The 25,162-nt window shown below is 42.6% G+C and overlaps 2 protein-coding genes and 1 long non-coding RNA gene across 14 annotated transcripts in view; 1 reads left to right on the forward strand and 2 right to left on the reverse strand.

Moving 5' to 3' along the window:
• Positions 1-1,095: 1,095 nt before the first annotated feature.
• On the reverse strand, positions 1,096-6,474 carry LOC135424866 (ATP-dependent DNA helicase PIF1-like). Of its 3 annotated transcripts, XR_010435397.1 has the most exons (7): positions 6,214-6,474; positions 5,461-5,567; positions 4,817-4,904; positions 4,130-4,275; positions 2,962-3,153; positions 2,482-2,622; positions 1,096-1,805 (listed from the first exon to the last, which is right to left on the reverse strand). XR_010435397.1 is itself a non-coding variant. In XM_064676459.1 (6 exons), the coding sequence occupies exons 2-6, from the start codon at positions 5,509-5,511 to the stop codon at positions 2,566-2,568; spliced, it is 534 nt and encodes a 177-aa protein (XP_064532529.1). In that variant the 5' UTR covers positions 5,512-5,567; positions 6,214-6,474; the 3' UTR covers positions 2,467-2,565. The 3 variants fall into 3 exon arrangements, 2 of the variants coding, with proteins under 2 accessions (XP_064532529.1, XP_064532530.1); XM_064676459.1 differs by lacking the exon at positions 1,096-1,805 and having other exon boundaries at positions 2,467-2,622; XM_064676460.1 differs by lacking the exons at positions 1,096-1,805; positions 6,214-6,474 and adding an exon at positions 3,645-3,685 and having other exon boundaries at positions 2,467-2,622; positions 5,461-5,565.
• Positions 6,475-6,990: 516 nt separating this feature from the next.
• LOC135424871 (uncharacterized) lies at positions 6,991-10,429 on the reverse strand. Of its 4 annotated transcripts, XR_010435403.1 has the most exons (6): positions 10,206-10,421; positions 9,678-9,749; positions 9,093-9,222; positions 8,425-8,996; positions 8,014-8,152; positions 6,991-7,592 (listed from the first exon to the last, which is right to left on the reverse strand). It is a non-coding gene; the product is annotated as an uncharacterized LOC135424871 (long non-coding RNA). The 4 variants fall into 4 exon arrangements; XR_010435401.1 differs by having other exon boundaries at positions 8,014-8,996; positions 10,206-10,429; XR_010435402.1 differs by lacking the exon at positions 9,093-9,222 and having other exon boundaries at positions 8,014-8,996; positions 10,206-10,427.
• Positions 10,430-12,654: 2,225 nt separating this feature from the next.
• The window catches only part of GARNL3 (GTPase activating Rap/RanGAP domain like 3), a 41,822-nt gene continuing 29,314 nt past the window's right edge, over positions 12,655-25,162 (forward strand). For 4 of the 7 annotated variants that reach the window (XM_064676464.1, XM_064676465.1, XM_064676467.1 and 1 more), the window contains exons 1-6: positions 12,655-12,854; positions 18,092-18,161; positions 20,501-20,575; positions 22,002-22,101; positions 22,456-22,574; positions 23,204-23,268. In XM_064676464.1, the coding sequence (XP_064532534.1) occupies positions 12,799-12,854; positions 18,092-18,161; positions 20,501-20,575; positions 22,002-22,101; positions 22,456-22,574; positions 23,204-23,268 (485 nt within the window). In that variant the 5' untranslated portion in view covers positions 12,655-12,798. Of the gene's footprint in view, positions 12,855-13,544; positions 13,589-18,091; positions 18,162-20,500; positions 20,576-22,001; positions 22,102-22,455; positions 22,575-23,203; positions 23,269-25,162 lie in introns of those variants that run through there. The other 3 variants (XR_010435405.1, XM_064676462.1, XM_064676463.1) reach the window with 2 other exon arrangements.

A 25,162-nucleotide genomic window follows, 5' to 3' on the forward strand; every position in this document is an offset into this window, starting at 1 on the left:
CATCCCATCTCTAAAAAGAGTGCAAACTGGACCCAGCCCAGCCCCCTGACCAAGCATACAGGCTTTAAGGCTACCCCTTGGGCATCCCTGCCTGCCTGGACAGCCTTGCCCTGATGATCAGGGTACCCACAGCCTCTGCCACCTGCACAAGGGGCATGGGGGGTGAACAAAAAGCAAAAACTCAACCCACACCAAGGTGGAGGATGCACATTGAGGCACAGCTGGAATTACACAGGAGGCATGAGTGGCACAGCACAGATTCTGTGCCAAGGCACCCACTGCAGAACAGCAGCATGAGGAAAGAGCAAGAGTGCTTCAAGATGGGGACACAGCAGCTGGGGGAACAAGAGGTGTCCAAGGAAAGGCTAGAGCCAGCCTGCCACACCTGCACCCCCTGTGTCCTACCACAGGAGGAGGGGGCTGAATCTGAGCACACCGTGCTCATGGGCACCCCACCTGGGTACTGGCACTGTCAGCTGGGGGACACAGCCTGCAACAGTCAGGCCCTCACCCAGCTCTAGTGGAAGCTCTGGAAGCTGCAGGCCAAACAATCACACCTCAGTGCTCATCTGCACCAGAAATGATGCTTTAGTGTGCCAGCACCCTCCTTGCCAGCTGTGTGGGCAGGGAGAAGTTAATCTTCAGTTTCTCCCCAAGGTGGACAAACAGCTTACATCCAGCTCAAAGAATTGGGATGTGTTGTTTAAAAAAAATAATTTAAAAAGTTTACAGCTTGCAGTGTGAGGGGGAAAGGGCTTGTCTTCCACAGGCTCCAGCTACTTCATCCACTCCCCACCAGACTTCTTTGAAGAAACAATGTGCTGATACATTAAGAGCCCCTCTGAATAATAGTCACACTTCTGTCTTCTACTATGACTCCCTCCAAAACTCTACCTTTCAAGCCCAGAAAAAAAACCCTCAACCCCCACTTAAAATATGCATTTTGAAATCCTATTAAAACTGTTTTCTGCTATATTAACCACTGGCTAATCAACATCCTTTCCTGGCTTTAAGGAGAGCAGCTGCCAAGAAGTGACTTTCAACTCACTCACACAGCAGAGGTTTTGTTAGAGACATAACCCTGAAAGAGATGAGTTCCAGCTGAATGTTATGTCATGTTTTAAGATGTTAAACATTTTAAAATATACAAGTCACTTAAGCTTTAAACAAAGTGCTAAAATACAAAGACCAAAGCTTTGCCTTAATTAAGACAGTATATTAGTTCTGCTTATCTCTGCTTTTGCTGAAACAGGTGACATTACAGCTCACTTCACATGTCCATAGCCATTATTCCCTATTTCACACTAAACTTCCACCTTATTAGTCAGACAGGTTTTTTCCAGGGACAACTTTCATTTGAGCAAGCCTCATGTTTTAACAAGAGGAACTCTCACCAGTACCCATCTTCTCCCTAATGGAGTAACAGAACTTCACAATTCTTGTAGTTCCATAATTACAGGTATAAGATGTAGGAATTCCTCCTGTCTTTAAACAGTGCCAGTTCATCTCAGAGGGTTAAAAAAATAAAAATCACATCTTATGCAACAGACTAATAAAAACACTACATATCAGCATAACAAGCAATATGTAACTGGCAGTTCTGCTTGTGGAGGAAGTTTTGCAAAGCCTCCTGGTGTCAAGCATCTGGAACACCTCAGCATGCTGTAAAGTAATAGCCCAGCTCCTTGCTTGCAGAAGAATCAAGTGTGTATTCCAGATACTTAGCACTGCTTTCCCTTGTGTCAGCAGCTCCTGTGAACTGGTCCAATCCATCCGGACACCTTCCATCTCACAACAGTGGTATACTTGAAGAAAGGGACACAAGTTTCAGTCTATATATGTGGAGGATTAAATGCAACTAGGCAGGCAGGATAGAACCATAGGAAAGTCCTTCAGGAACATCCTTGTTCAGTCATTTTGTTTGCTAGAGTTGCATCTGTGACACAGAAGTGCTTACGTAGGTCTGTGGGCTCAGAAGGGGGCTGCAGAAGCCTTCCAAATTCCAGAGGCACAAGGTGGGGATACTTCTATGTCGCGACGGAAAGCTCTAGACACCTCAATGTGAGAATCCAGGAACTTCGTTTATTGTAGATTGACAACAGCTTAATATACACTCTATAATAGGTTCATGAATATTACAGAAATTAGGCTCATTATTGGTGCTCAGTTAGGTGCTGATATCATCTTAACTGTCTTTCATTGTTTACACAGGTGGCTCGTTAAGTGTCTCTGTTTTGGTAATGCCTAGCTCCTGTTCTTCAGCTCAATTTAGAATACCCAAGGACGTTGCTGCTTTCTCACGGCCCTGCTATCTCAGACTTTCTCATGGGCCTAGTCAGACTGCGTCTTATACTTTAGCAGCTCATCCATAGCCTTAGCCATGTTCATATGTCCTCGCATTTCTAACCAATCCTCTACACTTCTATATATCCAGAGTCAGCTGAATGAAGCAAACAGCTAAAAAAATTCCTTTGACTTTACCTGTGTTATCAAATATACTCAATAGCAAGATCACTGCATCTCAGCTGTCTGTGCTGACACTTCACAGAAACCAGGAGAACATTATCAGCTGCATTTCACATTCTCCTTCTCATCAGCATCTGAATAGGTGTGTAGTGAATCCTTTGGGGAGAAAGAAGACATGAAAAAAAAAAAAAAAGGAACAGATTTCTTTTGTGCCCACTTCCCCTTCATTCCTTACTGCAAGAGGAAGACCAAAGAATCTCAACCTATCCTTTCACCCACAGTGCCAGGTAGTTTTATACAATCCCAAAACTACTGTAGCTATTTTACCACCAAGAGCTGCCCTGCCACATGCTCTCTCTGCAGTTTCATCTCTCCTGCCACTACAAGTTTTAATTTGAATGGTCTTGCTTAGGAAGAAAAAGAAGCATCTCAGGGCCAACACCTCTCATCTTGGTAGCACAAAGCAGGCTTTGCTAGCATGAGGTTTTTCTTTACCTGGGTTAAAAGCTGATGACGCCTCAGCTGTCTATAGAAGTGCAGCACAGAAGGATCAGCTCTCACTACTTTTGGGTCAAAATCCAGAACACGGAGACCTGCAAGGCTGCGGGCTCGGGAGAGGGCTACGTAAGCCTGCCCACTTTCAAAGACACGAGACAGGGAGATTTCCACACAATCTAAAGACATGCCCTGCCAAAGACACAGAGAACTTTGTTACAGAACAAACAAACAAGAACACTGTGCTGTACCAACACTAACCTGTGAGTCTGTCAAAGGTACCGTTCTTGGTGTAAGGGCTTGATTAAAAAAAAAGAAAAAAACAAAGAAGTCTTTTGTTTTACTGTGTAACTGATTAAAAGACGAGAATCAGAAAGGAAAGGCAGTTTCCTACTGTCAGTAAATTGCTAGCAGATAGTAGAATCCACTAACTCCAGAGAACCTCTTGTTGCATGAAACTCCATAAATCCCATCTAATCAACACAGCAGGGAAAGAAATCCTGCTGGTTTCACTCCTAGTAGTTAACTAGAGCAGTCACCATTCTCAAGCAGTCCTCAGGCAGATCAGAGAGTTTGGGTTAGGCCTGTCTGCAGGGCTGTCCTGGGCACAGCAGAATTTACAGCCTGCCCTGGTTTAAACAGTGGCACAGGAACAATAAGCAGTGGCATGGGAACAAACTCACAGGTTTCCAAGACCAGTATTCATCAAAGTGTATGAAGCCTTCTGGAAGGCAAGGAACTTTGAGAAAGTTACACTGTTACATTGAAAAAAACCAAACACACACCACCATCAGCCCAAAGAGAGCTGTGGCTCTGGCAGCTGCCTCAGTTATACTGTAAACCTCAGGGTCTCTAGTGCTGATGACTCTCAAGGAAACACTGCTCTCATCAGCCCACAATGGTAAATAATGCTGCTTTATAGTCCAACACCAACTATGCAGATGGCAGCACCCCATGGAAACTCCAGCAGTGTATCTAGTCCATCTGTGACCCTATAGGCAGGTATCATGAGCAGAAGAGGTGCAGCTAAACACACATATTCTGGAGTTCCCCCCCCAACAAGGGCCTTTCAGCTTTCCCTTCTGTTTTACCAGCAATGCAAGCTCACCCAGGAAATAAGGTTTATGATGGTGTGCAAGTCTTTAGACAGCTGTATAAGGACACCCACCTGACTCTTGTGAATGGAAATGGCCCATGCCAACTTTAAAGGCAGCTGTTGACGACTCAGGTGAACTCCTGATGGTCCTTTGAAGACCCATTTCTCCATTCTTATGACCTGTGTGACCCCACAGAGAAACCTCACCTTAGGCAGCCCTGTAGGAATGGGAGCAGGAGAGAAACAGAGATGTATTCCTGACACTCAAAAGCCAGGAAGTCAGCAGCCTAAGAACACTTTTTTCCCCCCCTCCTAAACCAAACCTAAACCCGCAGACAGTAAATAGCATGCACTGAAATGATGTTTGGCACCTACTTAAGGCAGGAGAATTAAAGTCAGGTAATTTATCAGCTGAGATGCAGAGAAAAATACACATTGCAGGTAGCAGAACATTATTCTTTGAGAAAAAACAAACAAAAACTTGCTTGAACAAAAGAAAACAGGAAATGCAAATGAGCACCCACATCTAGACAACACAGAAAAGCAAACACAAGAGGCCCATAGATAGCTACAGCTGATGCAGTGCATGACATCACAGCTGGTGAGAGCCCCAAGCCTGCAGAGATCTCCTCCCTGCTTTCCCTCTAATTATTCTTACCAGGCAGTAAACAAAGTTGAGAAGTCATCAGCCATCAATGAAAAATCGTTTTGTTATTTTTCCCCCTCTTCCTTCAACAAGAGATCAAGAAGCTCACTTACCCTTCTGTTCACTTTCAAATCCTACAACAACGCCTCGTGCCCCGTTCACCAGCCCTTGAGACACATCCAGATTCTTTGCTAGCATCACCTACAGAGAAAAAGAAAAATCCTTCAGTGCACTGGGTTTTCAGCCTGTTCAGCCACCTGCAGTTAAGCTTCTTTCCAGGAAGCATAAGCACATCAGGCTGATAGGACCATATCATCCTATCCTGCCTACTGCAGGAGAGAGCACCATCTTCAACTGAAATTATTTCATAGCCTTTCCTTCCTAGGATTCCCAGCTATTTTACAGCATTGAACACTTCACTTGAGCTGCTTCCATCCACAGCTATGAGCTGCCTATGCTCTCTGCTACTGAAAGCTTCTAAACCTGATTGGAAAAGTGTGTCAAAGTCACAGCAATCATCATTGTCCCCAAGACATGGACTGCACTCAAATCAAACTCATTTTCTGTTTCGATAAGATTCCAAGCAGAGAAAATATAAAAGATTGGAACAGAATCTTCTGTTGGCCTGGCATAGACATTCTATATTGAATCTGCATTCTGTGTATTAATCTACTCTATATATTTATCTGATATTCCTTTATTTTTCTTATACCATTTGATCTGCTGTTCTATTCCATGTGTATGTACACATACTTACCTGAGCTCCAAGCTTCAGCTCAACTCTACCACCCACAGGACACTTGAGCATCAATTAACTTCACTAGCATTGGGTCACTATCCAAAGCCTCAAACGTGTGCACTTCTGTTAAGGAAAGAAAGACATAACAAATTGCAGCTGTTGAACACATTATACACAGCATGACAGGAGGCTCAGCATTTATTTCTAATAGCAATTTCTCTTTTAATATCCATTCTACTCTGCTGCTAGGACATCTTCACACAAACCTTGTCACATCTAACAACAGAGAGCTCACTATTGCCTCTCTTCCCAACAGAATTTGCAGAGCATGAAAAGGCACAGGAATCAAAGGCCAGCAGTAAATAAGAACTGAGCAGCCAGCATTTTGAGCATATGACTAGTTTCATTTGCTGCCAACATCAGATCACTAAAGGAAGTATCCAGAAAATATTGCCAGAAAGGGAGGCAAAAATTGAGAAAGCCCTTAATAAGATGCTATAGAAAGAAAAAGCAGAGGTGTGAAGGCAATAAATGACCAACCCTGTTTAATAGCAATCAATGAGCTTGCCGTCTATTACATACCAAGAAGTGACACTGAATATTTAACAAAAAACCTGAAGTTTTTCCCCAGGCAGCCGAACTCCAACACACAGAGCTTTGACTGGGGCTGCTGTGCATGACAGACCACTAGTTCTTCCTGACACCACAGTATCCCCACTGCATCCACTCAGAGCTCAACCCCAGAGCCAGCAGTTTCCACCAGGGAGTTCACCTGATAGCTGTTGCAAGCGTCTCTCATTAGTTATTTCGACATCATTTTTATGGGTGCCCCAGGGCCGGGGGCCTTGGAGGATTTCCGGTCGCTCTACTTCCGGGGACCGAGTTTACCCAAATTAGCGTCTCTCCTCGCTAATTTCTGCGCTTTCACCCCAAAAAAATCTTCATGTTATTCCCCCCACACACACCCCGGGAGGGACGGGAGACCGCGAGTCCCGCCCTGCCGCCGGAACCGGCCCTTAACTCGACCAGGGAGCGCTGCGCCGGCACGAGAGCCACCGCGCATGCGTCGCCGGTCCCTCTCCTGGCTGCCCTCAGTTACCACGTGATCGCCGGCGTCTTGCCAACGACTGCGCACGCGCCGGCGTCGCCACCTTGGCTCCCCCCCCCACCCCGCCGCCCGACCGCCCGGCTTCGCTTTCTTACTGCGGCTCCCCCTCCACTTTTTCGGCTCCCTGGGGTTCCCTCACCCACATTTTGGGGTCCCCTTCTCACATTTGAGAGGTGATGACCCCGCAATTTACGGTTCGGGGGGGGGGGGAGGAGAGGAAACGGGGTGCCCAAGAAGGGGTTTCTTTTTATTTTTTTTTTTCTCTTTTATTTCATTTTCATTTTATTTCCTTTTTAGTTTTTTTGCCTTTTTTTTTTAATTTCCTTTTCTATTTTATATTTCCTTTTTTATTTCGGTTATTTTTTATTCCCTTTATTTTTCATTTGCTCTCCCAGTGCACCCCAGTAACACCCAGTGCTCCTCAACAACCCCCAGTAACACCCAGTGCTCCCCAGTAAACACCCAGTGCTCCCCAACAACCCCCAGTAACACCCAGTGCTCCCCAAAAATTGACCCCAAACCGACCCAAATCACCCCAAAAGCTGACCCAAAACTGACCCCAAAACCTGACCCAAATCATCCCAAAAGCTGACCCAAAACTGACCCCAATCACCCCAAAAGCTGACCCAAAACTGACCCAAATCACCCCAAACAATGACCCCAAACTGACCCCAAAAACTGACTCAAATCATCCCAAAAACTGACCCAAAACTCTGCATTTATTTGGCATCATTTCCTCTCAAAAACAACACCTCCGATTTAGTTGATTGCTAAAGCCATCATTTTCAAATCATCTCAGGAATCAAAAGGGACTGGAAAACACACAGAAATCATTCCTGCACCCACCAAATCATTAGGAATTGGAACCCGATTCCCTCATCTCTCTCCTTGTTCTTCTTGGCTGGAAAACCTGATGATCCCCGCTGGCTATTTTTAGGCTGCTTTTCTTCCACAGCTCCTTTCCTCCCGGCTGAAACCTCCTGGCATATTCAGGGCTTAGCTGGAGGGAAGCCCCTCTGAAGTATTTCCTCTCGTGGCAATTCTGTGGGATGAAGAAGTAAAAAAAGCACGTCAAGAGCTCCTTCTCCCCCCTTCCTTCGCAAACACCCTCCCAGTTTGTCCTTGGCAGCTCCATCCCCCCGGCACCCGCACCCGACGCTTCGGCTCCGCTGGGAAAGGGACAGCAAGTGCACAAGCAAGTTCAGTGCTGGGCAGGGGCTCCCTGGGGAACGGCACTTCAGTGCTTTAGTCCGTGGCCTTTCCTGCTGCCCTCCCTCCTGGAAGCAGAGGATGACCCGGCCCTTGTTTCTCCCACGCTCGCAGACCCAGGTCCTGCTCCCTTGGCCCCACTTTTCTTAGCAGACCCGGCATCATTTCCCAGGGTCCCCAGGAAACTTCTGCACTTGACCCATTGCTAAGTGCAGAGCACAGGGCAAGGGAAGGACAAATTTCTTGGCACCCACCCCCTGGAATTTTCCTTCTCCGCAGCACGCTCCCGTTCCCGCTGTCTCTGGAGGTGCCCGCACGAGTCCTCCTTCTCCCAGCACCTCAGAGAATGTCCTTTTCACCCAGGTCCTGCTTACCGTCGGCCAACAAAACACGCTGACAACATTTTTCAGGATGCCAGTGGAGAGATATTAGAGCACACTGCACAGGGAAGCTGAGCCTGCCCCATCCCTGCACGTGTTCCAGGCCAGGCTGGACGGGACTCGGAGCAACCGGGGATGACAGGGGAAGGTGTCCCTGCCCACGGAAGACAGGCTGGCCTTTGAAGGTCCCCTTCAAACCAAATGGCTCTGGGATTCCCCTCCAAAATCACTACCAAAGGGACACAGCAATCAAAGCAGAGGGACTGCACTCCCAGCTTTTCTTACCTGCAGGCACACACAGCACAGCAGCTTGCTAAAGGTAAGGTTTCTATCTGCACAGAAACCCAGCAATGAACACCTGCTCTAAGGGGACAGAAAGCTGCTTGTGGATCCCAGACACAGGACAGACTCCATCAGCACCTACTCGCCTCATCTAAGGAACAGTGCAGCCAACAGCAGAACTTTCTCATATTCTGATCTGACTGTTTCGCCTTTTCTAAAGTATTTCATTATTTCTAGTAGGTCCACTGCTTTAGCTACACAGCGGGGTTTCTTCCAAACCTGTGACTGACACAGGACGAGCTGAGTGTGACCAATCCCACAGGAACTAAAGCCCTGCTCCTCTAACATGGAGCTGCTTTCACATTTCTGCTGTGAGGACAAAGAAGCACTGTACTACTTCACAAGGCAAACTCTTCAGAAAACTTCTGCAGTAAACTTTATCTTCCTGGGGAGGTACCTGCCAGTGTGCTGCCCTGCACACACACGCTGCCCATGTCCTTCCACAAGTGTTCCAGCTGCTCTCTCTTTTGTTTATTTTGAGCTTTCTCCCGTAGACAAAGATTTACATGTGGATTCTGAGAACATTTAAAACATCAGGAGAAGAGAAACCTCACCCAAACCCAGCAGCCTGTCCCCCAGTCAGAGAGCAGAAGTCACTACGCAGGTCTTACATTTCAACTCAGGTTACACAGAACTTCTGACTAAGCATGGAAAGCAACCTCCAGTCAGGTGGGATTCTAGGACGTTTTCTGCAGCGCCGGGAAGCCAAACTCTGTGTAGCTGTGCCTGCAGAGAACTGTCCTTTGGACAGCCAGAACTCAAGGTGAGCAGAGCTACTGATTTTGGCACTGCAATTCAGTCTTTCTTACTAAGTCAAACTAGTACTCTTCACTGGTGCAGGAAGATACAGGGATAGTCTCAACAAATCCCTTTGGAAATTTATTTTTAAGAACTCTCTGTCCATCTGAATGGAAGACACAATCTTATTTCCCAATCATTTTCACACAATTAGCTCAAATACTAGCACTAAACCAGTGAGCAACATCTGTTTTACAAAATCTTTAGTTTTGTAAAGATATGCTCCACCACATCTAGGAAAAAAAAGGCAAATGGTGGACTCCTTCAGGACAGGAGTTTTCCCACAGTGAGTACGACTAGTAAATGACATGTTAGACCCTCTCAACGTAAAGGCAATTGTGTGCACAAAAGTGACCCAAGATACACTGTTCAGGTGTAAAACAGCTAAAAACACTTACCAGTGTTTTTCTCGGGCGCTCGTATTCTGGCCGATACTCTCTGAAAAGGTGAATAAAGGGAGTGCATTCAGTCTGAAAAACACATGATTTGTATTGCATAAGGATCATCCTGGAGGCTTCTTTTTACTCAAAAAAAAAAAGTTTTCTCTAGGCTTTCATGTTTGAGAGACATTTCAGAAAGACTAACAGTACTTTTTTCCCCAGATTTGGATTCTGAAACCAATGGATGCAAAATCAATGAACATACTTCATTAAAACAGCAACAATTCAAAACTTGGTATGGAACTACAAGAAAAAAATTACTTCACAGACTTGCTGGCACAGATAGCTTTTACTTTTTCACAGAACAGCACAAAAATTCATCTCTGAATAGTTCCTTTTTACTGCTGCTTTTTATGCTGATACTGGACACCCTAAGCTACCTTGGCTATGGCAACTGTGCACTCCTTCAAATCAAAGGAGCAGACTCATGAATCAGGACCTTCAGGAAGAGGTCACTGAGTCACGGACCAGAAGTTATCCCCTTACCTCTCCTATTCATCTACAGCTTTAGAAAGCTGGGTAAAAAACTCACCCAGTCCTGTGCCAAACACTGCAGAAATACCAACCACCTGGAAAAGAAAACACACCAGAACTAGAGAGTAACTGAGCCAGATTCTTAATACAGAAAAAAAACCCACCAAAATAAAAACAAAGAAACAAACAATCCCCCACATGACCGAGTTTACTTAAATTAGCGTCCCTCGCTAATTCCTGCGCTTTCACCCCAAAAAGCTTCATGTTATTCCCCCCACACACACCCCGGGAGAGACGGGAGACCGCGAGTCCCGCCCTGCCGCCGGAACCGGCTTTTAAGTTGAGCAGGGAGCGCTGCACCGGCACAAGATCCACTGCGCATGCGTCCCCGTTTCATCTCCTGGCCGCCCTTAATTACCACGTGATCGCCGGCGTCTTGCTAACGACTGCGCATGCGCCGGAGTCGCTACCTTGGCTGCCGCCCCTCACCACTCGAGCACCCGGCTTCTCTTTCTTACTGCGCGCGCCTCGCCCGCTTTTCTGGGGCCCCTCCCTGACATTTCGCGGCCGAAGCGCCCTTTACGTAGTCGTCGTTGAAATGATTGCGCATGCGCAAAATGGCGCCATCTTGCCCTTCGGTGAAGCATTGACTTCGTTTCGCTATTGCGCATGCGCCTTTTTGCCGCCACGTTGCCCTTTTTTTTTTTTTCCCTACATGAGATTTGGCTTCGTTGGAGCAACTGCGCATGCGTGCCCTAATTTACTGAAGTACGCTTCTAGTTACCGCGCACGCGCAGTATCTCGAGATCAGCACCAAAGGGCAGCAGCAGCGATTCCGGCACTTTTTTTTTGCCTACTTGTTTTGTTTGTTTGTTTGTTTTATTTTATATATTTCCTATTTTAATGTTATTTTTATTTTCTATATTTTATTTTTTTGATTTTGTTTTTCTTTCAAATTTCCGTTTCTTTGGGTTGTATTTATATTATTTCTAATTCTCTTCTTTTTAGGCCTTTGTTTTTTTGATTTCTTTATTGTTTTCCTTAAAAGCTTTGTGAGGTGGCCACGCCCCCACGCTGGGGGTGTGTGGGGGTGAGACCTTGATAAGACTACATTTTCTTTCGTCGACATCAATGTTCTCTATAGATTCAATTGTACTTATGTCTCTGTATATGTACAGATAGGCATACACCTATTCTCAGAGACATGAGTTAGTCTTGCCTGTGGGAATAGAAATTTTTTTAATTTGACTTAAAAACCACTCAAAACTATACTAAGAACTGTATAGATGAATTGTTCCATTTCCACGGGAAATCAGCATTTTTTAAATAAAGGAAGATGTTATACTGGTTTCCTAAAATTTTTTTTGTTCTCGATATGCTGCTTCTCTGAGGTATTTAAAATATTTTAATTGCTGAGAATGATTGTTTTTTATGGAAATGGATGACTCAACCAGTTATCTGCAAAAAATAGCTACCGTTCAGTCAATCTTGTGAAGTTTTGAGTGCATTTTAGACGATAATTACTTTAATTCTACATATGTAATATACCTTCCCCTCCGAAGAAATAAACTTTAATGGTCATGGGGATTTTTTTCTCCATGAGTTACATATTTTATGTATTAGTTCTCTTAAAAATAGTCATTGAAGTTTTATCCCCATGTTGGAGCTGCCTTGGTTGTTGGTGTTTTACCAACAGCTAGCATTCTGGTTTGGGATCTACTGGCTTTACAGGATTTTATTTAGATTTTTCACCCTTCTTTGAATCAGTGCAAGAACTCTTCCCTCGTTTCTAGTGAGCCAGAACTGGCATTCAAATATCAAAATTCTCCACTGCACACCAAAATTCTCCCTATCTAGTTGGTGTCAAATGGGATGCTGACTACATTTAAGAGAATGCTATTGTGGCACTTCTAATTTATTAGTTCTAAGTAAACTGTTTTTGATAGTAAAATATTTTTTATATTGGATCTGTGCATGTACTATGATGACTGGCTTTTCTCAGTATCCAGTACAATGCCATCGAGATATGTCTCGTAGTCCTTTGCTTTTCATCTGGCAGGAAAGTCACCACACAAGTGCACTTTTAGTTGTGTAGTGTGAATGCAAATCGTTCTAGTGTGGCATCTTGAGGGCAGCATTGGACAGTAAACCTGACCTATGCACTTGGCCATCTTGAAGCTGACTAGTTTCTGCTACTTTCAGGCATACTGAATAGGCGTGCTTTCTATGGAAAACTCTCAGCAGGTGTCTGAAATTACGTTACACCTTTACGTTTCGGAAGCCGGCGCTCGGGAGGGGCTCTGCTGCGGGCCCGACCCCTCAAGGCGGTGCCGGCCGAGGCCCTTCGCTGCACAGGGGCGCGGGGCTGCAGTTCCCGGCGGCGGCGGCCAGGCCGCTCGCTCGCAGCCCGGGACTACAGCTCCCGGCGGGCCGTGCGGCGGCGCCGCGCCTGATGCGCCGTGGGAGGGGCCGTAGGGACGAGGCGGGCGCGCGGGACCGTGCGCCGGGAGCGGGATGTGCGCGTTGAGCTCCCGGCGCCTCTCCCGCGCGGGACGGAGTCGCGGGAGCGACGCTGGAGGGGTGAGGTCTCCGTCTGGCCGCCCGCATGGAGCTGAGCAGCGCAGAGGCGGCATCCACCCGGTTCCTCGGCCTCACTCAGCGGTACCGAAGACGGGGGCTGAGCTCGGGCGGGGCGCGGCGCGGTGCGGACCCGCCCTGGCCGCGGTGGAGAGGCGGCGCTTTGCCTCCACCGGCCGGGGCCGGAGGGGCCGCGCGAACGGGCGGGCGGCCCTCGGGCAGCGCAGCGGCGGGAGCCCCCGAGCCGCAGCCGCCTCCCTCAGGGCTGCTGCAGGTGGCGTGAGCGGAGTCGGACGAGTGTCTTCGGAATCTGTTTCGGAGCTTATTCAGCGTTGCCCTCGCGCAAGCAGATATCACTAGGATATCTCTGCAATTATCCGATTGCTGATTGCGCTTGTACCTGTGACTGCTTCTTAGATGAAAATAGATTGACCCATACTGGCAAGTAGACATGTGGAATGTGAGGAGAATGGCGAGCCAGAAGGCACGCGTGCTATGTCGTTGTGATCACACAGGTGCAATCTGCAAACTCGTTCCCTTCTGCCACTACCCTTCTGCCCCCAATTAAAGTGCTTTTCAGTGTCGAACTCTTAAAAGCCAAAACTTGTGATTTGACACTAGGATCCTAAAACCGTATAGATTTAGATCAGCAAATATGTTTATGCTTCGTTGTTCAACTTTCAGGACTGTTGAAGTTTGTAGGAGCTTCTGTTGAAATGGGAGGAAGCTAGTCCTATCTCCTCTTCATCATTACTCTTCGTTTATACAACAGCACCTGTTTCTAGACAAATGGGAGAGAGAGGTGCAGTGTACCTTAGGTGCTGTACAAATGCGTGTGAGCTAATTTTTTCGTCAGTAAAGGGTCATCTGTATTTAAACACTTTGCAATATAAGTAAATTTTAATAAGTCAAAGTGATCTGAGCCACTGAGGAACTAACCTCTTCGGTGCTGGCAGTTCATCTTAATAGGATGAAAACTACTCTAAAACTGTCATAACTGGAGCAACAGTTTTTCTGATGTAGTAGATCAGGTCAGGACTGAGAAAGGATGTAATTCAATGAGAAAGATTAATATAAACAGTTGATGTAAATCACAGTGTGTTTTTTAAATTAGCTGATGTGATGTGTCAGAGAGTTGAGTACAAATCATGATGGTAACCACGAACAGAAAGCCAAAGAGGTACACAGGCAAGAATTCATTAGGGAGTATATGCACTTACGCAAATAGTGCGATAATGTAAATCTTACCTATGCATAAATCGAGGCTAAGACGCCTAACTTTCGTGAGGTTGTCTGTGTAGCGTTTGTGTTGGTGTGAGATTCTGCTTTAATTACTTGATACAAAGGAGATGACACTTATGATATGAAGTAGTTAGGTTGAGAAGAAGCAGAGATTAGCTATTGGGTATAATTCTGATTTTTCAAAGGACTGCTAGTGTGTTTGAAAGTTAGGTATGTTTTCAGTAGTTTGGGGACACAAATGGATTAGAATATTAATATTAAAACACTTGTTTTAATCATTTGTTCAGATATACTGTAGGTTTTTTAATTAGTGAGAGCAGTGTGAGAAAAATGCTTTTAATACCCGAAGGTATGGTTTGTGACAAGCCACTATATTTCCTCAAGTCATTGGAGTGCAGTTTGTGGAGAGGATTGGACCATAAACCTTTCTGATGCACAAACTGCTCTTCAAGTGTTTTCTGAGCTTGTCTGTATTTTCCCTCTGTATCATGTCGTCTGAGAAAACATTATTTCTCCAATGAAACTTGCTTGTTCCTCATGTTCTCCACATCATTTGATGAATATACCCTGTCTCTCTAGGTCTGTGAATTTATGTAACCTTGGTAGGAATAGATCTTAGGCGTTTGGGCTGGGATGGAGTCCTGTGGATTCACCTTACAAGGCATGCGTGGTTATCACATCTTTCTTTTTCACCTGTGTCACCATAAATGTCTGTGACTGTGAGATTGCACTAGAGGCTGGCTGTGGTATTGTGGTAACTCATCTCAAGACCTGATGAATGTGAAGCCTCTTCCAGTTTCCTTGCAGAATGTGACAGTGCTGTCTCCTTGTTATTGTATATATACTGCTCCTGTCCGCATGCTTATCGTGTCTGTGCTTATCATTGTGTATAGAACTCTAATACAGCCCTGCTCTGTGTCATTCTGTCACCAGCAAAGCTGGTGAAATGTGAAATGTTGGAGCATGTTGGAGTGCCTCCTAAAGGCAACTGTTTTATAGCTTGACATTATGGAAATGTTTAAAAGAAAAATCTAATAACCATACTGAAATTATTTAGATAAAAAGGGTTTCTTTGAGAACCTAGAATAGAGGATATATATTCATATGGTAGAGAATATAGTTTGTAGGCATCACACCAGTTGTGAAGAGCTCTGTATTTCTAAGTACAGATAAACCACAAGTTTGTATATCAGTGGGTTTCCTTCAACATCCTCTCTCTCATGGTCATCAGGGAGTCTTTATGGTGAACTGTTCTTTGAACTAATCTGTCTTCAGAATTTTGCTAGAAGAAATGTTGAGAACACTTGAGAGTGTTTTTTCCACGTTGAGGGAAAAAAAAAAGATTTTTATGTAGCAACCCCAACTTAACTCTGCACCTCGCTTTGTCTGTTGTTTTGACTCTCTGGCTGGGAAATGTTACTGCAGTAGTCATTGTTGGTATGTGTCTTGATCAGACCAGGCTCTTTACTTTGGCACTTTGTATTTCTGAGTAAATGGTTTTCATGTCATGTCTTTCTTTAACTCAATAACCAGTATTTTGTTACATTAGTGCATACATGTGTTGTATGCCAAAGCCATTTCTTATTTCTGTGCCCTGTGTTTGGGTTTGAATACTCGTTTCATGTTTTATTTTTTAAAGCTTTTTGTTAGCTGCTGACTTTGTTATCTCTGCAGCATTAATATGCTCAGATCTTAGCATGCTTTTTTCTGAGAGTTTGACTTTCACTCAGCTAAAATGTCACCAAAATAAGATATAGGGCTTAGTTTGTGTATGCAGATAGTTCTCAAATGCCTCCATAACTCCCTGGCTTTATCATGCAGGTAATTCACAAGATGGCATTTTCCCCTGATTTCATGTGTTTTGAGGGTAGCTTTGCCACAAGGCAGAAAGTAGTTCAGTTTTATAAAGCTCAGCTTGCTTTTTCTGCTGCTTTGTGGAGCTGTTGCATGACTGATGACAATTACAAATTATCCAGGTGGAAATGGTTCCATTCCAAACACCATAGGCCAGATACTCTTTGTGGTGACTTTCTGATTTGTATTATATTTGTGTTTGGGTTTGTCCAGATGTCTGCCAGCAGTACTGACAGTGCCAAGTATTTATTGATCTGATTTGCTTTTACAGTGGTTTCTAAGGCAACTAGCACACCTAGTCACAAAAACAGATTTTGTAGAAGAAAAGGAGCACACAAAAAAATGCTAGTGCTACTATGATTAACTAATTCTCTAAAAGTAAAACGTATGAAGATGTTACGTGAAAATTTAGATATTTCTTCTGCTTATTGATGTAACATTACAATTTATAGTACTGATAATTCTCAGAAAATTTTATCTCATGTTGCTAGATGGAGGGTTTCTTCTTGTTTCACTTGGTTAGGGGTTTTTTCCATTAAAACTAAATAACTTTATTTTCATAACTGCTGACAGAAGGGAGAACTGTAAGTTTGGAATATGATGGAGGGGTTGATCTGCTGGCCCTGGTACAGTCTGGGTAATCAAGGTCTATGTTAAATTTCCACCTGCATCTTTATTTAGCTTGTGTTTGTAACATGTATATCTCCATTGCAAAGACAAGAGGCTTAGTGTTTATAGTTAGAGGAGGTGGTGCTTAATGTGATATGATGGTACGAGATTATATGTGATAATGCAGGTAGATTTTAAACTTCATATTCTAGGATTATATTGGCTTACTTGATAATTCTGTCTTTGTTAAGGTGGTGGAAGGAAACCTATGAAATGCTGTTGTTTTCTTACCCTTATGAATTAAGTGTAAGAAATTAAGTGGTTTAGTTTTTCTTCATGTGGAGCCTGAAAAGAGACTGGAAAAATCAGTAGCAATGTACAAAGTGTGGTCTTATTGAGTATAGTGCAGTTGTCCTATTTGAAACATTAAGTTTACCGTAGGTTTTTCTTCCCTTAGATTTTCAAATGTGGTTATAAGCCACTACCCCCTTTGGAACTCTGATTGCATCATACCTAAATATTGAATTTAATCGTAGCTTTTACTTCCAGTCAAGACCCAGACTCTCAGCTGGAAGGCAGGAGGGCCCTGCAGAGGGACCTGGGCGGACTGGAGAGTTGGGCTGGTTCCAACGAGATGAGGTTCAACAAGGCCAAGTGCCGGGTCCTGCGCTTTAGTCACAAGAACCCCCTGTAGCGCTACAGGCTGGGGACAGAGTGGCTGGAGAGCAGCCAGGCAGAAAGGGACCTGGGAGTTTGGATTGACAGGAAGCTGAATATGAGTCATCAGTGTGCCCAGGTGGTCAAGAAGACCAATGACATCCTGGCCTGGATCAGGAACAGTGTGGCCAGCAGGACCAGGGAAGTGGTTCTTCCCCTGGACCCAGCACTGATGAGACCATACCTCGAGTGCTGTGTCCAGTTCTGGGCCCCTCAGTTCAGGGAGGATATTGAGATGCTGGAGCAGGTCCAGAGAAGAGCAACAAGGCTGGTGAAGGGACTGGAACAGAAGTCCTCTGAGGAGAGGCTGAGGGAGCTGAGTTTGTTTAACCTGGAGAAGAGGAGGCTCAGGGGAGACCTCCTCACTCTCTACAATTCCCTGACAGGAGGGTGTAGCCAGGTGGGGGTTGGTCTCTTTTCCCAGGCAACTATCAGCAAGACAAGAGGGCATGGTCTTAAGCTGTGCCGGGGGGGTTTAGGTTAGATATTAGGAAGAAATTCTTTACAGAGAGGGTAATCAGGCATTGGAATGGGCTGCCCAGGGAAGTGGTGGATTCTCTGTCCCTGGAGGTTTTTAAGATGAGACTGGATGTGGCACTTAGCGCCATGGTCTGGTAACTGCGGTGGTAGTGGATCAAGAGTTGGACTTGATCTTGGAGGTCCTTTCCAACCCAGCTGATTCTATGATTTCTTTTCCTTCGGGGGTAATATGAAAGCCAGACTGCAGTGGCTGCTAGAGATTGTGTAGGCTATAAGGAGTGTTCTCTGCAGCAGTGAGTTCACACACTGTGAATCTTGTTCAGCAGGAATGATTTTTTTTTTTTAATGTTAGAGTATTGCATTGCAGGAAATGTAAGTCCAGTTGATCTGTGTACACTGATGAAGCGTTTCTGTTCCAGGTCTGTCTCTGAAGATCTGGGTTGCAGACGTGGAGACTTTAGCAGAAAGCATTATGGATCTGTGGAGCTTGTAAGTTTATGTAGTTTGTCCTTTGATTTATCACCTTATACAGAGCTGAAATCCTTTTCATTTCCAGGTAAAAAGATTGAATTTAGTTTGGAAAATGTGCTTTCTAAGCTAGACTTGGCAGTTGTAGACTAATAAGAAGAGTCTTCAGAATAGATATTTTAGGCCTGTGATTAGAAATATTTTTACTGCTTTATTTACGAATATTTCATGATAACAGGTCAGAAAGTGTTATATAAATATTATCTTTACCTCCAGATGAAATTGAGCCTTTTTTTGTCTTATAAGCTGAAGATTGCAAAATATTAGGGTAGTATTTAATGAAATACTTGCTATTATGTAAGTCATAAACTGTTTGCATGCTCACATGTGTACAAATGTGTATAATGTTGTATGTACAGGCCTCAGAGTAGTGGGAGAAGGTTTAAAACTAAAAGAACTAGTTAGAATAAATATATTGAAAATGATTCCCTAAAATCTGTCAATTATCCTGTATTTTCTTCAAATTCCAAGATTAGGTTGGCATTTCATTTTTCTCATACATAAATTTCTTCTCTGCTGTGAAAATAGCAGTATATCAGCAGTTAAAATAGTGTCACTGATTACAAGGTCATAATGAAATTATATAAATTACTATAGGAAAGCAGAAGTGAGAGGAAGTAAAGAAAATGAACTCCAGCTCTCTTACTGTGGGAAGAAATCACGAATTTTCCACTAGCTATAGTTGTAATTTAAAGTTCTTGGGTAATATATTTATTAATATGTATGTAAATTGGGTGTATATTGGTGGCTTAGTTGCTGTAAGTTGCATTGCAAGAACACCAGGTATCTTTCTTTTCTTTCCATACATTCCACATAACAGATGTGATATTTTAATCAAAAAATACAAGTGAACCATTTTCTGCTAAGAGGCTCTTTCATTACTAATACTTAGACTCTTTTGCTAGAAAAGAAAAAGTTATTTGTAATTATAAATTCGCAGTAAGCTCACACAAATGGTCTTGTCTTTTGGTTGGTTTTCTTAAAATTCTGCTGGTATTTTATGAAATTGTGTCCTTTTATCTTTTGGAGTACAAACATATAAAGGTTCTTGTTGCCCTTTCAAATTTCTAAATGTTCGGTATTTAACTTTTCTTGCTTAATGTTTTCCACAGTAGCATCTTAGTTGCTCAGTTCTTTCCAAATCATTTTGTCTCTGCCCTAAACACTTTTTCGTATGTCTTTTCCATTGTGTGCCAGTTGTCCGTATAATTTCTCTTACAGTTTATATAAAGCACGAGGATGCATTGGAGGTTTTGCCCTGTTAGTTTATTTCTGACATAGCCTCAGGGTGCTTCAAAACAAGGAGAAAACTTCAAAATGTGATAACTCTCCTACCAAGTGAAGGAAGAAGATGTTCTCCTAGAATAACATAGATTACTAGAGGAAAGCAATGAATTACATTATTGTTGTTCAGATCCCATTTCATAAGTTTGGTATAATATGCGACAATCACCCTTTTTACAGTTTAGGGAGGAGTAACATGCAATATCATTGGCAGCATTCTCCTCCCCTTCTCTTGTAGGGATCCTAAGCGGTGTTGCAGGACACATGAGAATTACTTCGTTATCCTTTGCTTTACTGTCTTCTCAAGAGCTTCTTTAGCAACAGAAAGAGTTTCAGTGTTCTGTGAATCCCTGGATTCCCTTATAAAGAGACCAAGCAGCCTTTCCAGAGTATTTTTGAAATTGTTGAAGTCTTCAGCTGGAAACAAGCCCTATTTTCTGATGTTAATGCTGGAAACAGACCAGGACATCTCCTGTACCTTGTGTTGTTCAGCATCATCACTGAGCATTGTGTTTGGAGATTCTTGTTGCTCTCTGTCTCCTAAAAATATCAATAAAGGAAGACATCAATAAATAAAATGCAGTAAAAAACTGCTAGTCCCAGTAATATTGCCAACAGGTAGAGTTTTAGGCTTTGCAAGGCTGAGAGGACAAGAATCATCATTTCTTGTAAGACCCATTTTTTGGAAAGGAGCAATCTTCAAGATCAATTTCTGGAAGGCAGACAAGTCCCTCTTTAGGAGTACTGTGTGTTGGCGCAGCCAAAATCTGAGACAGGAGAATTTCTGCTTGGTACTTGGATCTACCAAGAGAGTGAATCTCTCATCCATTTGTGCCTACTTAAGAGTTCTTATTGGGCTGTTCAAAGCCTGTAGTCAAATTGGAAATAGCTGGGCCGATCTCTTCTCTTTGGCTAGTTATATGATGCCTGGAACAAGAAGAAATGGTAGTAAGCTTTGATTGCTGATGGTATGGTTATTTTTGGAACTAGAACCTCTATCTTAAACTCTCTTGTAGCTTATATCTAGTGATGCTGATGGAGCCATTCAAAGAGCTGGGCGGTTCCGTGTGGAAAACGGCTCCTCTGATGAGGTAGGTGGCTAAAAATACTCACAGAAAGCTGAAAAAATAATTCAGCTTCAGTAGTTCTTCAGCAATGAAAGATGTGTTTGCAGTCAGTTACTAAGTAAAGAGGACCTGAAAAATGCTAAGTAATGATATGAAAATGTCAGAGTCTAAGAAGAGTAAGTTGGTGGGTTTTTCCCCTCTCACAGACTAGCTTAGTTTTTCATTCAAGAGTATGTAGTCGAAGGGAAAAGCTGGCATTTTGTTTCATTTTGGTAACATTTTTGTTCACCAGTTCACGATAGGAGAAAAATATGAACCCTCTGAATGACACTTCATAGTCTCTAGTTTGTGACTTTATATTGGTGTCCTGGTGGTACAACTGTGTTCAAGCTGACCTTTGTGCTTTTGTTTTTGTTGGCGTGATGAAGTTACAGCTTCATTTTTGTCCCCTTAGTTGTCTTTTGGCAGCTGTGCTTATCTCTAAATAAGGAATAAAGGAGGTGAGTGGAGCCTTAGAGTCGTTCCCTCCAGATTCCTGTGCTGCTAAACTCACAGTGTGTCCCTGCAACCACTCCAGTGACACTTAGGTTTTCGCTTATCTTCATATATTATCTTCCTTTGTAAAACTTTTTCATCTGTAAATACCATCTTAATATAGAAAGAAAGAAGACCTCATATTCTTGAAATACATGTAAGGTCTTGGTACATTTGTATTGAGCTAATATTAACGGCAAACTATTACTGATCATCAGTTTGCATCAGCACTGGGTGCAGAGTTTAAAGCAATCTAAGTATTCTGCATTGGTTTTTTGTGGGGTCATGTTCGATACTCTGTCTTTTTAGTTCAGTTTCATGCAGTTCAAAAGCTGATTAGCTTATATCACAGAAAGATTCCCAGAGTGGGCGATGAATGGCCACATAGTGAATGAATACTTAGAATGGCTTTTTCTTTGCATATGGTAATTCTTAGTGGAAAAGGACTGGAGGGATGCTTGGGAATTCACCTTAACTGGCTAATCCAGAAACAACACTGAAGAACTTCTAAAGCATGCTTTTGTCAAGCAAGGAGTCCTTGGGGATTATTTTGGGAAGAACTGAGAAAATGAATGGACGCAGAATTCCATTCATTAATTTATTTATTTTTAAGTTTTAGAATGCTTTTCTTCAAATTCCACATTGAAATCACTGAAATTCTAAGCCATTGCCTGTGATAGTGGTACACTAGGATAAGTCTGTAGTTAATTAGAAAGAAATGGGGAAAAAAGAGAACAGGAGAGGGAAAAGTTTCAATTTCAGCTACATGCCAACTGACTTCAGAATAATTCTTGCTTTTTAAAAAGCAGTGTACAGCTAAAACTTCAGATGAATCAGCCACTCTCGGCTTTTACCTATATTTTGTCTTTCTTTTTCACTTGGTGTTTAATGTAACAGTCTCTCAATTCTATTTCAGAATACAGACTACACACCGGGTACATGGCACAGAACAGATGTGCATTTGGAAAACCCAGAGTATCATACAAGATGGTATTTCAAATATTTTTTAGGGAAAGGTAATTTTTTTTGTTTGTGAAGGAATTGGAGTTTGAATCAATGAAAATGTAATGTAGCTTTGAATGGCTGTTATTTCAATATGGAAAAAGTGTAGTGTTAATTTGGGTTTCTGTGAGCAGTGAAACCTCTGCTACCTACAAGGGATGTTTTGAAAACCTTCTTGGCTTTGAAATCTGTACTTATCTTTTGGGGTTTTTTTACACATCTGTATATAAAAACATAGTTAGTTATGTAGGCAATTATATATTTTACATATGAATGCATAGATTTACAGGTGTCTCTCTCAGCCTCTGCATGAGTGGGTGTGCACGTCTTCTTTATGGTTGATACTGCGTCTTGTTTTTCTCCAACAGTTCATCAGAATTATATAGGTACAGATGCAGAGAAGAACCCTTTCTTTCTGTCTGTGGTACTGTCTGACCAAAATAATCAGCGCATTCCTCAATATCATTCAATACTTTGGAGAAAAACAGTAAGAAACAAATATTTAACTGCTACTCTGACTTGTGTTTGGTTTGGGTATGTTTATCATACACTTTTTCTTCAGAATTCCAGTATGTATTATATAATTTCATTTGATACAATAAGAACATATAATTCTACTGTAGTAGATAAAATTAAACTAAATTTGTAGATAACATTATACTAAACTTTCTGACAGAAATCTGTGATGTCAGATATTTTCTAATTGTGCTTACCTGCAACTCTGCTTTTTTTTTAGAAATGTTGCCTAAATTGTTCTTGATTATGTCCTGTGATCAATTTAGGCAATTGTTTTCTTTTATAATGGTAAGAAAATAGGCAAGTGTGATACTGTTTTCACTAATATTATTTAATTACATTTTTTTCCACTTAAGGTTCCATAAGAGCCTCTTATTTAAGCAATTGATTTAAAACTCTCTTGTAGGCATGCATGGTTCTTTTTTTTTTTGTTTTTTTTCTGCAACATCATTACTTTTTCTCCAAACCGTCATTAAATATAGCTAAATAAAACTAGCTCAGTTTTCTTCTTTGTTTTTTTTGCTTAATTGTTTTTATTAATATTTCTACTTGAATAGGTCAGTATGTCCTGTAATATATCCTGGCTTTTCTTCTTTATAGGGTACTCAGAAAATATGTCTCCCTTATAGTCCCACAAAAACATTATCAGTGAAATCTATATTAAGGTATGTATTGACACATAGGTTATCATGTAAGATATTTGCCGATATGCCTTTTCCTGTAATTCAGAGCTTGTGTTCCATGGTTTTCATTATAGATTTATAAAAAGAGTAAAAAATTAACTTTGAAAATCTTAATCATTGAAGGCAGCAAAAAGTGGTTTTAAAGCCTGTTCTATAATGGGTAAAGTCACAACTTAAAATGGAGAAAAATTCTTAGCACTTTTTCTTTAGCAGAGGGACTATTTTCAAGGTAATTGGAAAACAGATGCTAAATGAAACTGCACTGATTGAGAAGAAATATCTTTTAAATTTAGGTAGGCAATAAGGAGCAGATTTTACCTAGAGAGGTGATTAGCACGAGGAAGCAAGCAGTCAAGAAGCCAAGAATTATTTTTTCAGTTGGTTGTCTTCGTCTAAGTTTCACTACAGGCGTGTTATGCACAGTGAAGCCAAGAAAATTTCTTCTCTCAGCCAGATGATCGTGCTTGTACTCTACCCTGCGTCTTTTGTGGCAGAAGAGAATATGAAGCGAGCAAACCCAACACTGTTTCTATTTCTTTGAACATTATAATCAGCTGACATGTTAGAGCACCTCTTTGGAAACCATTCATTCAAATTTAATCTACAGTTTTTACAATCTCATCATGTGGTGTATTTTTCTCAAGTCCCTCACTGACAATGTCATCAATTGGATCTTCTGTAAGGGTTTTAACTCCTCGAGAAACCCATTAAAAGTGCTGCCTTTTACTAAAAAGGCATGTGTAGCAGATCAATGGGCAGTCTGCACATCCTTAAAACCTTTAATCTGTATAGAGTAGGAACAAATGTTTCTTGCTTTATTGAAGTGAGGCCACTGGTTAACACTGCCAATGCCTATGTGAGAGGGGAATTCTGGAAGCAGGGCATGTGTTGTGGTGTGAAGCCACTGCCACCAGATCTGCATGTTCCTACTACTGCTCAAGATTTATGGGAGGTCCCAGACCACTGAATTTTCCAGAGACACTATTGGGCCATTGAGTCTCACTTTGTAAATCTGATTTCCTGGGCTGTGGCTCCATTTTGGAATGTCAAGATGGTGAGTTGACAGATGTCTTTCAGCTTCATCAAGATGAGCTAGGTGCCCTCTTTTAATTCCTACAGCGCTGGCTTGAATAGTATTCCTAGTCTGTACTGCATTCTTTACCTGCATAAGTACCTGATTTTCTCTGTCTGCCCACCAGTCTCTGAAGTATCTCTTCCTAACATCCCTTTCCAACCCAGCCTCTCCCTCCACTCCACTCCAGCCACATATGCCGTTTCAGTCAGGCATTCCAGAGTGGAGAAACTTTGTCATCTGTTAGCTTGGGTCATAACTCTTTTGCTGAAGCATCCTCACATGTTCCATCCTGTGATGCTGCAGTATTTTACAGAGAAAAATGTAGGCTTGTTTCAGACCTTGTTCCCCGTTTCTTCCAGGGTCTGTGTCACATGCAGTCAGCTGCATAAATGTCATCCTCTTCTGCCTGCTTCAGCTTGGACTGAAAACTCTTCCCTGACTATTTTTTTCCTCTTATGGTCCTTGAGCCATCCCTCAGGCCTGACTGATATTCCTTTGACAGTTCAACCTTTTCGTACCTAGTGTGAATCTAGGTAAAGACTGTCTCAAAGGCTTTTGGTTACATTATTAAACCTGTTTTTTGTAAATTGATGAAAACATTTTAATCCCTTTCAAAAAGTACTAAAACAAATTGTGTCTGCACTGTGATCTAGCATAAGCAAAAATGCAAAGATTTGACCTCCGTGTTAGTTCACTGTGCCCCACACAAACTGCATTTGGCACTCCATGACATGCTGCACAGTTCTATAACTTAATGATTGGGGGAAAAAAAGGGAGTAAAAATAATAGTAAATGTAGAAA

The sequence above is a fragment of the Pseudopipra pipra genome, chromosome 20, assembly GCF_036250125.1.
Source record: "Pseudopipra pipra isolate bDixPip1 chromosome 20, bDixPip1.hap1, whole genome shotgun sequence".
In the NCBI taxonomy this organism is placed as follows: Eukaryota; Metazoa; Chordata; class Aves; order Passeriformes; family Pipridae; genus Pseudopipra; species Pseudopipra pipra.